The sequence below is a fragment of the Gymnoscopelus braueri genome (assembly GCF_963280865.1).
Source record: "Gymnoscopelus braueri genome assembly, chromosome: 6".
Classification (NCBI taxonomy): domain Eukaryota; kingdom Metazoa; phylum Chordata; class Actinopteri; order Myctophiformes; family Myctophidae; genus Gymnoscopelus; species Gymnoscopelus braueri.
The window spans coordinates 5,782,285-5,796,966 of NC_137607.1; the positions used below are offsets into that span (position 1 = coordinate 5,782,285).

Sequence of the window (14,682 nt, forward strand, 5' to 3'; positions counted from 1 at the left end):
CCAAAGAAATCTAAAAATGACAGACGCGTTCCCAAATTGAATGGGTTAATCCTGCATTAGACAACTCTGTAACAACACAGGCTGTTCATGTGGACATGTTGTTATTTAATGACTTAGTTCAGTTCCTTTTGAAAACCATATCCAAGCATCTTATTGGATCAGCAGTAATGTCTCTGTACTCAATTCTTTTCTTAATTATCCGAGTCTTGGCTGTACTGGGCATGTGCGAACCTCATTTATGTTCCTTCGTGCGGTGGTGTTGCGCGGCCGAGAATAGCAGACCTACAAGCTCGACAACGCGTCGGTTCCTCAACGCGTTGTGGGGCTTGTGGGTCTGCTATTCTCAGCGCGAGACACCAAGTATGAATCGGCCTCAACCCTCCCCCCACTCACTCTCTCACACACCTGTCTGTTTGTGTGACTCACGTTGACTGTTAAAGGACAACTTTGTTTTTTTAGAACCAAGGTTTATATTTGAGCTTGTAATTAAAGTAAATAAAAGATGAGTGTTATTTTTTTTTCATTTACTGCTTTCTATGGTTTTAGCAATTTTCGCGTTTTTTTTTTTACAGTGAGCGGGGGCATTCTGTCCGGTGGCTAAATATGTCTTTTTTTTACACAATAAAAAATGTCCTGTGGTCTTTGATGGCCAGATGTGAGTTATTGGGGGCTAGAAGAGCTACTGTAAATAATAATAAAGAAAACGCCGGGTTATTGTGTAAAAAAAATACATATTTAGCCACCGGACAGAAAATTGCTAAAACTATAGAAAGCAGTACATTTAAAAATGTTAACACTCATCTTTTATTTACTTTAATTACAAGCTAAAACATAAACCTTGGTTGTAAAAAAAACAAAGTTGTCCTTTAAAAGCATGCTCCTCCTCCTCTCTCTGCTGAGACAGCTGTCTTCTACCTGGGACTGACATAAAAAAAAAAAGCTCTGTTCTGGCAGCTGCTGCCCCCCTTCAGACACAGCTGCCTGCAATAGTTTGGCTGCATCGCCCCCTAGTGGCCTTTACGCCACACTTCCTCTGGCCGAGGGTTAACCGGCCGCGGCTTGCCTGGCCATCGTCCACTGTGCCTCTCTGCTCCTCCTCTTCCTCCTCTTCCTCCTCCTCCTCACTGGTTGTGTCAGTGTCTGACTCTCCCGTACTGAACCATGTCCCTGTTTTCCAGCAGCAGGACAGCTCCCACGGTACTCAGCCCCCTCTCGCTCCTCCCCGAAACCCAAACAGCACCTCCAAAGCCCGTCGTCCCTCCGAGGTAACGGCCGCTGTCTCTACAGCTCAAAGGGCTGTGGGGTCATTTCTTTAAGGCACGCCATGACCTCCATATAACGCTGTACGGATGTTCTTAGACTATAGGAGGTCACTGGTCAGCAGTGGTGGAAAGTAACTAAGTAAATGTACTCAAGTACTGTACTTAATTAAAGTACAATTTTGTGGTATTTTTACTCTACTGGAGTATTTACAATTCTCAGAGGCAGATATTATACTTTTACTCCACTGCAATTATTTGAACACTTTAGTTACAAGTTACGGTACTTTGCAGATATAAATTATTATATTATAAGACATACATTAACCACTTCAGCCCTATTTTATACATAGGCTATTTGAAAATAGCTGATCTACAAGCTCGATGCGACGCGTTGTGAGCTTGTAGATCGGCTATTTTCAAACATTTTAGTACTTTTACTTTTGGTACTTTAAATATATTTTGATGCCAATACGTTTGTACTTTTACTCAAGTAACATTTTGAACACAGGCCTTTTTACTTGTAACAGAGTATTTTTATATTGTGGTATTGTTACTTTTACTTAAGTAAAATATCAGAGTACTTCTTCCACCCCTGCTGGTCAGTGACAGTGACATTGGAGGGAAGTTGACTCCCTGCCCGCTCAACCAAGCTCCACCCTGAGACACTCCAGTTTGTCAGACATTTTGAAATGAGAACCTTGGTATCCAAGATGAGATCTAGTTTCTTTCATTTCTATCAGTAGCATAAAGGTAGGTGTAGATCAGCAATAGAAACTAGTTTGATAGCACAGCACACATCTGTACATAAGGTGGATAGAAAGTGAGAATTGTACGACTACACACAGACTACAAGCTGTGGAGTTCTTCCAGACGGTATCATGTACATGATGTGTATTTTTTTTAAGGGGATTTGTCTCTACGTGTCGGCTGCAAAGCAAACTTTAATTTGTAGGTAATTAAACGGAGGTTCTCTGCTGTTGCCTCTCCATTTTGGATGAAAATGACAGCGTCACTGTGACTGACGTGACGTCTTATCAGACAAATGTTTGTCTGAATATAGGTCTTAGGTACACACATCAGTGTTGTCAGATTCTGTGAGAGAAACAAGCAACCAGGTCTAGGAAAACCAGCCCAAAAGAAGCGACTGTGGGTCACATGAGCACTTTAACATATACATCAGCTATTTGAAAATAGCAGATCTACAAGCTTGTGAGCTTGTACATCTGCTATTTTCAAATAAAATCTTGCGGGGAAATTATAATAAGCAGATCTGGCAACACTGGTCACATGGCGTAGGAATAGGTGAAGAGGTGGAGTCTATGTACTGAACATAAGGAGGTGCCATGCTCTTCATTGTCTTGTAGGCTGTCACCAGTGTTTTGGACTGGACGTGGGCAACAACCAGAAGAGAGTGAAGGGGAGGGAAGACGTGAACTTATTTAGCTCACTAGAAACTATAAAGTATTTTCTTTCACTAGGCTTGGCTTTTTTTTGTTGCTCCAGAGCGAGGAGTAACCCTACTAACTGCAGAGTATGTACAGTCTGTCTGTCTGTGAATGTAATGTACTTATCGCCCAAAGGCTCATTTATTTACTTTGATCGACCGCGTCGAAATGAAAAAAAAAAGAAAAGCAAAAATATCAGCCTTTTAGTCATCTCCAGCTTCTGTTGATGGCTCTGACATGTTCCACATGTACACGTGTCACACTGCCGAGGTTGCATTGCTCATGGGACGGCCTTGCACGCCGTGCAGGAACCTATTTGACCACGCGCATAGTGTTAAAACAACTTTAAATTCACACCTCAACAAAGTTTACAAAGGCTCCCGACTCACACCAGGTGAATTAACATAGGAATGAGCCTAGATGCATATCGATTGTCCATTGTGTGACCTGTAGTGTAGGTGTTAATCGACGTGCGCGTCACGTCATTAAGATTGAGTGCAACCACGTTCCAATTCAGCATTGCAACACTGCACACAGTGCCTTCACAGAACAACACATTTCTACATCTAGAGATCCTCGCAGGTTTTTGGTTTTGATGTTTAATGTCCTTCGACGTTGGTTCCTTCATCTCCCATACCACCACTATGTAGCAACACTCCTAAGGCAGGGCTTTCCATTCATTAGAACGCTTTTAAGAATGTCTCTGATACTCTCTCTCATCTATATATGTATGTATGTATATATATATATATACTGTGTATGTATATATATATATATATATATATATATATATATACTATATCAAGATAAATGTCAGTTTATACACTAATGATTCCTTTTTTTTTGATTAGGTAAGAGCCCATCAATTTGTGTAAACTGTCCCTAGATTTTCCTGAAGTGGTCAGTTGTGTGCATTTGCTCCACTGGGCTTAAATATATATATATATCTATAAACCTGTTAAGCTTCCTCACAGCGATTTCTCCTGTCTTGGTTTGTGTTTAGTCCCCCTGTCGTGTTGCTTCGGAGAAGAAGCCGATTTCAGTGAGTATTCACTGAGGCTGAACATTGTGACTTGTGGTTGTGTGTGTGGATGGTGTGCTGTTCTGGTCTGGTCTGTGCGTCCTGGTTGCACCAGTATTTCGCCATGTGTTTTCCTCATTTTCCTCAACACCGTAGTGGGCAGCTCCGTACATAATACATGCAGTAGCTGGTCCTCCTGTGTTCCTCTTCTGTTGCCGTTGTCCCTATTATTTTCATAGTTGCAAAGAATTTGTGTTTTTGTTCTTGTTGTTTTTTTGATTTTGTGAATGGTGCTGAATGCAGTTCCTTAAGGCCTGATTTATACCTAGTTGTTTGCCAGTGTCGCGCATCGACAGTAGCAGATCTGCAAGCTTATAGATCTGTTCTTTGTTTTATGCGCGACCAAGTATAAATCAGGCACGAGGGCCCACACATGCATACCATGTGTCATACATATAGATCTGTTATAGTATCATATATGTATTGTTCCTCAGACAGACCCCATCGTGCTGTAGATCATTGCTTGACTGTGAAAACTAGTGAGGAACCTGAAAGGCTCTGCCTGTAGGATTGACCCAGATAAGTGCCCTGTAATCCTGGTTAACCCATTAAGACCTGAAGCCGATTCTACAAATGTCTTCTAAATCCTAACAAGTTTTCTGAAAAACGTATGTTTCTATATCAGTGGTGCTCAAACTTTTTCATGTCAAGGACCCCTAAAATGATACGTCCGCGGACCCCCATCTCAAAATATGTTGTTCCAGGGACCCCCCAGAAGCAAAGATTTGAGATAAAAATGTTCGCTTTAAAAGAATATTAATATATTAATTTGCACACATTTTCTCGAAAATAGCAGATATACAAGATCATAGCGCGGCACCGAGTGCCGCGCTATGAGCTTGTAGATCTGCTATTTTTGAATAGCCAAAGTGTAAAATAATGCATTTTTTTTTAGCTCAAATCTAAAAATGACACAGATGTGTCCCAGGTCTTAATGGGTCAATGGCTTGTTGTTATCCTGAATCCTTTGTCTTCCCTGTCCTGTCCTGTCCTGTGTGTGCCGGTAACAGTCCCGTCTCCCAGTAAGCTGCGGACGCCGGCCACGCCGTCTCCGCTGGCCCTGAGGCAGCCGGTGAAAGCTACCTCCACCCCCGGCTCGGCCACCTCCACGCCCACACGCTCCCTGGCTCCTCCCCGCAGCGGCCTGCCGCGCCCCAGCGCGCCCTCCGGGGGAGGAGGGGGAGGCATCCCCCTGCCCCGCAGCAAGTTGGCCCAGCCTGTACGCAGGTACGCGTTTCATTCAACACCTCAACAACTTCTTTTGTGCCAAAGACCCCCCAAATTGATATATATTTGGCCCCCATCTGAAAACCTATTGTGCCAGGCACCCCCAGAAGACAAGATTTGTTTAAAAAAATCCAATTATTCAACATTTTTCAAACACTTTCAAGATTATTCAAAAATAGCACATGTACATTATATTTTTGAATAGCCAACAGAAGTGGTTTATTAAATACTTTTGATGGGGACCCAACTTTGAGAACCAATGGTATACACATCTCTGCTGATCTCATGTATGGAAGCTCATTTCCACAATCTATTAAAAATAAAAAAGACCTGAATGTATGCGACTTGATATTTCAAAACTCATGACATTTAAGTTAAAGATTTCAAAAAGGATAACATTCACAGTATCTAAAAAGAAAATGATGTGGCCTGCTGGCAATGTGCACAATAATGTGGACTGAATTCGTCCAGCCGTTTGCAAGATTAGCTCCGGCGGACACTCAGACAGACACTCTTATAGACAGCTAGACGTTTGCCATGCCATAAAAACACACAATTTAGGCCTTTTAAACAGTGGCAGAAATGGGCTACTGAGATGTCTTAAGAGTGCTGAGAAATTTGTCATAATTCATAAGTTCAGTTTCAATGTGCTGTTCAAATCCCCTGCGTGCTGAACTCTACATATAATCATTAAAAACAAAAACTTTTTTTTTTACATGTCTTCCTCAGGTCCCTGCCTGCTCCTCGGACCTACGGCGGCACGGCGGAGAACTGGAGGGAAGGCTGCTACTGAGAAACCAGCCCAGCTGAGGCGCGCTCCAAAGTCCAGCCGTCCAACAAGCGAGGAGGCGGGTTACGCTACAACGCGGCACTTTATTCTATCAACATTTCTCCCACAGAGGGGTTACTTACACACAGAGCGAAAGGGAGACTGTGTCCCGAAAACGCAATAGACCACGTCTCCATCGCATCAGTCTGAAGCAGCGTTGTGTGCAGTGGTTTGTGGAAGGTGGGTGTGGGTGGGGGTGGGGGGGCATGCAGAGAGAGAGAGAGAGAGACACACCAGTGAACGCCAAAGAAAACCAGCCCACCCCACCTCCAGAGGACAGACCACCGACCACATACACACCTGCCTCAGCGTCCGCAGTCATCCGTCAGCAGGTTCATATCACTCAGTGTCTCCCCCACCGGTGGTGGACAAAGAACTCAACTCCAGTGTGAAAGAAAAACAAACAGATTCCAGTACTTTGAGTCACGGTATCGATACTCCTGGTCAAATATGACTCGACTACAAGTGAAGGTTTGCTCAGTCAAATTTGTACTTGGGTTAAAGTACTGGAGTACTTGCTTTAAAAGAAATACTGTAAGTATTCAAGTACATGCTTTTAAAAAACACTTAAAGTGGCACTTCACCAACTTAGATGTCGTTTTAATGCAGTTGAGGACGTGATAAACATGATGTTGGAGTGTTTTTTTCTGTGTTTTGATATTTTGAACATGGTTTTCTTTACTATAACATCATAGTAGATAATGTCAGTTCTTCCTGGACCAATCACCTCGTTAAGACTGTCATATACCTTGTCAGACCGTACCAAGTGGTCAGGGAAGAGAGGGGGGGAGTGGTTGATTTTGTTTTTGCTTTGTTTGTTTAGCTTTTGTTTGGTATTTCTTTAGTTCATTATGCACATGTATTAGGGAAATAGTCATTTGTGTTGTGTCTGCAAATATTAGTGCCGTTAGATGGTCTTTACAGATCTTGTAAAGAAACATGGGCTGTTGTCCAGGAAAACCTGTCATTCTCTGCTATGATGTCATAGAGAAAATCATATTCAAAATATAAGAACACAGAAAAAAACACACTCCATCATGTTCATTACGTCCTCAATGTCATAAAAAATAGGTGCAAAACCGGCAAAGTGCTCCTTAAGTCTCAAAAACTTGAATATTTTCCAGAAATGTTCCAAAAAACATGAATAATAGTGAAAATAGCAGGTCTATAAGCCAACGTGCGACTCATTGTGGGCTTGTGGACCAGCTATTTACGTGGTTAATTCATAATTAACCACTTAATTCCCCTTCATACAAATGTAATGGCGTCAAAAAAAGTACAATATTTGTATTTGAAATGTAGTGGAGTGCAAGACACAAGTATTCAAAAAAAATAAAAAATACTCAAGTGCAGGACTAAAGTAAATCGTCTGTCGGGTGGAAACCTCATGTTGAAATTCAGAAATGGCAAAAGCAGCAGATCTACAAGCTCAAAAGCTTGCAGATCTGCTACTTTTTGATGATTTTGTGTGGCGCTGTAGTCGGATCAAGTAGGGCGTTAATATACGAAACAAACACCAAGTTTAACCCATTAAGACCTGGAACGCATCTGTCAGACATGCAAAAGTGTCACTTTTCAGCTACACTCACCTTTTTGAACCCAAATAGGGCAATTGTGTGACACCTGACCCGAAAGAAAACAACATGTTGTCACCTTTTTCACCTCGGGGCTGTTTGCATGCCGTGTCACTTAAGATTTTTTTGGCTATTTTTGAAAAATCTTGGAATTTCTTTTTTTTCTTTTTTCAAAAAACTGTTAGGATTTAGAAAACATTTTTAAGAATCGCCTCAGGTCTTAATGGGTTAAAAACAGAGATAAGAGGTTTCTGCCCGACGGCAACGAAATGTACCACCACTGCTCCCCCCTGCCCCCTCCCTTCCCTTCCATGCCTCCTCCCTCAGGTTGATCAATGTTCTCCCAGTCGTCTCCTCTGTGTCGTACAGATGTTGGTGGGTGACCCTGCTGTACAGGTCAGATACAGATGTTGGTGGGTGACCCTGCTGTACTGGTCAGATACAGATGTTGGTGGGTGACCCTGCTGTACTGGTCAGAAACACCCCATCATGTTGAGAGGGAGTAGTCGTCAGCAGTCTAAGAGCACCTCTGTATGCGTGTGTTTTTTTTTTGCCATTTATAAGTCAGAATGTACTTTCTATTTTTTTTCCCCCCGGACATTATTTATTCAAATTTTATTTAAAGACTTGATTGTTTCCCCCCCCAAAAAAACTCCATATCAGTATTTGTTTTGACGATTTGAATTGTTATAAAAGATATATTTGTTCTGACCTCAACTGCAAGCTAATGCTCCAAAGCCTTTTATTGTTTAGTTGATGTTGTTGCTGGTGTCAGAACAGGAAGTGGTGAATGTTTTCGGGTTGACGGTGACGACATCCCCGGTGGACTTACTAACGGCTTTCTAACCACCGTTTGCCACAACTTTGCCTCACCAGACAGACAAATTGTCCTCCGGATTTTCACCGAGTCACACTGACATTTTGTGGTGTGGGTTCCTCCTCCCCCTGCCCTCCTCCTGGTTTGGTAAATATGTAGCTCAACTAGACCCCCTCTCTAGTCATAAACCTGCACTCTCCAGAGAAAAAACTAAACTAAACGAGAAAAAGAGACAGAATTGCACCCTTGCTAGAGCCATGGAATCCAAGCATCCAGTGCAGACGTGATGTGGTTCATGTGAACCCCTCCCCTCCCTTGCAACAACATTGTGTGTGTTATCATTGATGTCGTGATAAAAAAAAAAAGAGGGAATAAATTGTCTGGAGTCGTGAGAAAAGGTTCAGTGGCCATCTTGTCTCTTGTGCTTTAACCACTTAACCACAAACAAGACGGGCTCCAATAATGGCGTGTCTTCACATAGATCTTGGACTTCATTTGGGTCGTGTGTGACGTATATAATGACTCCATATTTGGGCAAGATTTCAGCCCCGTTCAATCGGCTTGGCTCTGAAAGAGTGTAGCCAATCATATCATCCATTGACTTCCGTTCATTTAACAAATATATATATATTTCAAAAAGTATAGAACGTACTGTACGTGAACATATGTGGGCTTCAGTGGCAGTGTGTGCACAAGACATTTGGCTGTGATCCGGCCGGTGGTATGCCAGGCTAGTTACAGACAGACAGACCCTCTTATAGATGACTTAACCTCTTTCAGAGCAATGTCGCACTCGCAAGAATGTCAAATACTTTCATTATGTTTGGCCCATAAGGACATGGCCAAAGTTGGGACTCCAGGGTTAAAGTGGTTAAAAGTACACTAGGTGTGCCAGGATTTGGTATGGATGGTGTTTTGGTAAATGGGTGTGCTGGATATTATCCAACTAGTGCCTATAATTTGAGGTTTCACTTTATTCTCGACGTGCTTTATCTGCTCATTTATCATATTGTGCCAATTTCAGGATTTGCCAATATTATTTACAATTTTGCATCTCTGCTTTTGATTTGGTTTTGTTTGCATATTTGTGTTTATTTGTAATTGAATTAATACATTTATAATTGCTTTAAGAAAAAAAAAAGGACTAAAGTATGTTTAATATGCGCCTTCATATTTATAACTAATTATGCTCATTCTGTAAATGAAATTATTTATTAAAGAGAGGTGCCTCTGGTAATGTTCAGATTCAGTGGGAAGCCTGAAGGAATGTTGCAAAAAGACATACAGTTACAGTACCACACCTTTTGTGTGATTAGTTTTTGTTATTGAACTTTTTTTTTATATCCACAAACATGACATTCAGTTTCCCTGTAAACTCACATTTCAAATAAAAGCTGAAAAGCTCTTCCTTCCAGTTGTATCGTTTATATTTTTAGTGCAAAGGTTTATTGATGCTGAAGCGTTTGGTTGTAGTTGAAGTTGGAAGAAGGTCGACCGTTTTGTAATCATCTGAATCTACAAAGTACTAAAGTTTTCAAATAATTGTAATGGAGTAAAAGTACAATATTTGCCACTGAGATGTAGTGGAGTTGAAATAAAAGTACTGAAAATTGGAAATATTCCAGTAAAGTAAAAATACCTCTACATTGCACTTGTACAGTGCCACTCATCTACACTGTGAAAAAGGTGGTTGTTCTTGTCAGGAATGGTTTTTAGCAGTAAGTAAACTTTCAAGGAAATGTTGGGTTATGGTTAGAGCCAACCTTTCACACCGTGAAGCCTGCATAACCTAATATTTTACTGTCCACCAGGAGTAACTATCATTCACCATATCATTTAAACACCACGACGTGGAAAAACTGAAAAAGACAGAATTATAATTTTAGATATTATTTTTAGCATAGCAGGTGATTATCCATTGCATACATAATAGTCCATAAGAATGTGTTGTTTATAGAAAGTTATAAAGAAATAAAACAAATGTACAAAGAAATACATATTGGCACATTTTGGAGAGAACCAGAGTAGAGTAGACTCTATCAACTGACCTGGATGGTCATCCAGGTCAGTTGATAGAGTCTACTCTACTCTGGTTCCCTCCAAAATGTGCCAATATGTATTTTTTTACCTCTGGGGGGGGGGGGGACAAAGAGGGGAACAAAATGAAAATGACAGCTTCTAAAAGACAGCTATGGTAATAACGGACATCTTGGTTCTTGCTGGTACTGCTCTGCAAACATCACACATAGTTATTAGAGTTACCTAGTCAGGCTTCTAACTGCACATCAACATTTTCCTGTTTCTTGATTAAATCATAAGATCCTGGCTAAAATATAACATGCTCAACACATAAAAAACATGACATTTACTCCGAGTTACGTACATGTCTATCACTCCATTTATCATTAGCTGCTTTAATTCCAGTTTTATATTAAAGGTAGGGTAAGTGATTTGCAATTATTCAAATCATTGCAAAATGGGTCTATGTTCTGATAGTGCTCGTTACTATAGAGTGTCCTGTCCATATGAGGAATCTCCATGTCTCTCCAGCTCTTTATAAAACAGAAAATGCATTTTCGTTTCAGTTTCAGTTTCATTTCCAATTTTATCCTATCAGGATAGAGAACTCAATCAGGATATAGATTAAACAAGTGAAATTGGAAGTGATGACACTAAGAAATGAGCATGCAAAATTAGAACTGGAACACTATAAAAATGAAGCTTAAAAATTGGTACTTTCTCCTGATTGGCTGAGATTTTGACACCTACCGGAAAATGTATTTTCTGTTTATTAAAGAGCTGGAGAGACGGGGAGACTCCTGTTACTGAACAAACACTCTATAGCAATGATTACTATCAGAATATAGTGCTTTAACCTTTTAAAAAAACACTTTTTGTTTTAACCCAAAAATATCACTTACCCTACCTTTAATTTTACGCAAATGCCACAGTCAAATTCAATATCCCTCTAGAACACATTCTTCATCAGAGGTGTGCATTTTCATGACATCTTGATCAATGGTCACATCCATATTCTTATCATAACTTACACTGTCATGTCATTGTAAGTTTTCTATTTTTTTCTGCTATTTTACAAACAAGCTAGCTGATCTCAGGTCAAGCTGTATTTCAGTGTCCAGACAGCAGACACTGATAAGCACCTGGTCTATTGTAAATGTAAAGGAACGTCTTCATGCTTCTGTGTTTCTTTACACGTTGCTTTCCTCTTCTACAACCCTGGTGTCCTGATCAGCAGAGGAGATGAAGCCTCGTCTACGACCAACACTTCCACTGATGTTCACATAATCTGGACTGTCCTCCTGAGACATGACAACACAGTTAAATATGAATCATGTGTTTAAATAATGAATACATCATAATGTATCAAATTCATCATCATAAATAAGTGCAATCAATTAAAAATAATGTAGCTCTCCTCACTTCTTTGTCCATGCCAGAATCTTGTTTCCTTTAAAAACAAGAAATATATATATTTTAAAACAATTGTTTTCTTTTGAGGCTTTTAGAAAATGCATAGCAATAATGACAAGAACAGGATATAGTTCAATAGAGTATTGTAACTTACACTGTCATTGTGATGAGTTATAATGATATAACTCACCAGGCCCACCACATAACCAAAGGAAGCAGCAGCACTGCCAACACATTGACTCCAATACCAACACGAAGAATGACAAGACAACAACAACAATCAATCAACATTATTTACAGTGTGGGTTTCTAGTTCTTTATATATCTTAAATCTAAAACTACATCTAAAACTGCATTTTAACCTTTAGTATATTTAGTTATCAGGTTACAGAAAGACTGTAAAGTACATGTTATTCCAATCATTCCTTCCAATATCTTCCTCTGTCTACTCACTGTCTATTGTGTCCATGTGCAGCAGCACCTCAGTAGAGTTGTTTTCTCCCAGTGAGTTCCTGGTGTGACAAAAGTACAGTCCAGTGTGGGAGGGCTGCAGAGAGGCCAGAACCAGCACCTGTCCTGACCCTAGCTGGACCAGGGAGCTGGAACCAGGAGGCCCAGTCCTCTTGTACCAGGTGTAGTTGTGTACTGGTGGGTTAGCATCACTGCTGCAGGTCAAGTTCACACTGCTGCCCTCTGCTGGACTGTCTGGTGGACTGACCTCCACCAACACATTCACTGGTGCATCTTGATAGAAACATCAAAAGACAAGTAACATTTGATCATACACTAGGTATTGCTATATTCAAAATGTATCTAGATTAGATTATGAGTGATTCACTATGCAATTGTTTATTTTCTTTTTCTTTTTTTACACAGAACATAAAGAGTAGGGTGATGACATTTGGGATCCATGTTTGTTTGTCACCTGGCTGACAGTTGTACTGTCTAGAGTTTGCATTGATATTCTGAATGTATTCTGATCTTTTATTTTTATAAATGATTATATTATTTCTTTATTGTGTTATATTTGCTGGTATTTGTCTAATTCAATATTGCAGTAGGCTACCTGAAGTTGATTGAAATATACATACATAAAACTCAAATTTGATTTGGTTTTGCAGGAAGTAATCTTTCAGAGCAACACAATAATTTGTTCATTTACCATTCATAATAAAGTTGTTTTGACAATAGATTCAACAAAACTAGCAATTCTAAAAACAAGAACAATAACAAAAATCAATAACATGGGATTTATTTTAATGAATACTATATTATTTTAATCAATCTTTATATTGGGGTATGTCAATACAATAGATTTCACAGATTTTATTGTCTTTACAATTCTAAGTTTAGAGAACATCAAACGTGACCATACTCACAGTGAACTTCAAGAGGTACTGGAGCAGACATGGTTGCGTTGATGTCATGGTGAGCCTGACAGCTGTACTGTCCTCTGTGCTGTTTCTGGATGTTAGAGATGTTGTGACTCTGTGCTGATGTCACAAACCTCTGATCTCTGTGCAGTTTATAATGTTCTGCTTTTACTTTGTGGTTGGCATCACTATTGCAGGTGAAAGTGACTGAACCTCCTTCAAGAACATATGATGCAGTTCGTTTTCATTTGTTTTCTAACCAGACAATACTGATTCAGTTAGTATAAAAGCCTCATTTTTATTTTGTTTCAGTCAAATAAAAAGTGTTTTCTTTAGATGTAGTTAACGATAGCAACCTTGGACACAAGCTCCGCTTGTCTCTTTGTGTATGTTCTGATAGGATGGAACTTTACAAAAGGTGATCATTTGGTAAAACATTCATAGTATTGGTCATAGAGCGTCATACTGTATATGTCCTGTTATTAACATCATAATGCATATATTAAACACACAGCTGATTAGACTGAGCTATTAATGAGCCTGACCCAAGGATTTAATAAAAGTATACAGCTATTAAGAAAACTGCAAAGATTCAGGTGTTCATAAAATATTTTATTTTATGAAAATAAAAAAAGTTCATATCAAAGTATGCATGTTATGAAATATATAAAGACATTTTTGTATAAAATGATTTGTTCTTACAGAAATAATGTGCCTGGTTAAGAAGGCTATGTTCACACTGGCAGCTGAAATCTGATTTCTGGCCTACGTATTCAGATTGAAGTTGGATTGGTTTTATGGAATCTCGTCAACAAAAAAGAATAAATCAGATACTGTTAAGTCAAGTTGTTTAAACCAGATCAGAGAAACCAATCAGATTTGACTGCAGTGTGAACAAGAGCTTGGCCAGCAAAGTACTCTTTGATCCAATTAAGGCACATACATAATTACTATATAGACACTAGGACCGTCATTACAATTTAGTGCAAATTCATTGTCATAGAAATTATTGATGATATTAATGACTTGTGTATTTGGCTTTGAACATTGTTAGTTATAAATAATAAATCAAAAAATCTGTTTGACTTTTAGGCTTTGTAAACAAGTTTCACAGGCCAGATAAACTAATTATACAAAGAAATGACTGACAGACCTCTACCAATAATCAAAATAAATAATTGACAACGGCCAAAAAAAACAAAAGAAACCAATGGACAAAAATCCCTGAAAGTGTCACATAAATACATCCACCTGTGACCTGTGGCAATGCAATTTTAAGGTCATGGGTGGGATGGCCGACTTGGAAAGATTAATACAGATTATCAAGAGCCTGAAGTGCGTCAACGTCTTCAGCGTCAACCTGGGAGATGGTCCTGCCTTTACTGCCTACAGGAGGAGAAAAAAAACTATTGGTAAGGGTTTAAAAAGATCCAAATAATCATTGTCTTGTAGTAACATCAATCTCAAATTGATAAGTAAAATGAAATAAAACATACTGAAATATCCCTGAATTTGATAGATAATGTTGTCCTGTTGGTTGTCCGCCATGTTGAAGGCGAACCACCTGCGAACATTCCCTGTGCGGCCGATCCGTTGAAGGTACGACACCATGTCAGCGTTCCCATCCGTGTCCACAGGCAGG

General features: G+C 39.7%; 1 protein-coding gene across 8 annotated transcripts in view; it reads left to right on the forward strand.

Moving 5' to 3' along the window:
- Nucleotides 1–14,682, forward strand: part of slain2 (SLAIN motif family, member 2) — a 115,284-nt gene that overhangs the window by 27,610 nt on the left and 72,992 nt on the right. Inside the window, exons 7-10 of one of the 8 annotated variants that reach the window (XR_013933338.1) lie at nt 1,179–1,265; nt 3,711–3,749; nt 4,799–5,015; nt 5,745–7,890. Coding sequence is in view for 6 of the 8 variants with exons in the window: in XM_080431328.1 (XP_080287454.1) it covers nt 1,179–1,265; nt 3,711–3,749; nt 4,799–5,015; nt 5,745–5,808 (407 nt within the window). In the remaining 2 variants the exon portion in view is untranslated. Of the gene's footprint in view, nt 1–1,178; nt 1,266–3,710; nt 3,750–4,798; nt 5,016–5,744; nt 9,602–14,682 lie in introns of those variants that run through there. The other 7 variants (XR_013933339.1, XM_080431328.1, XM_080431329.1 and 4 more) reach the window with 7 other exon arrangements.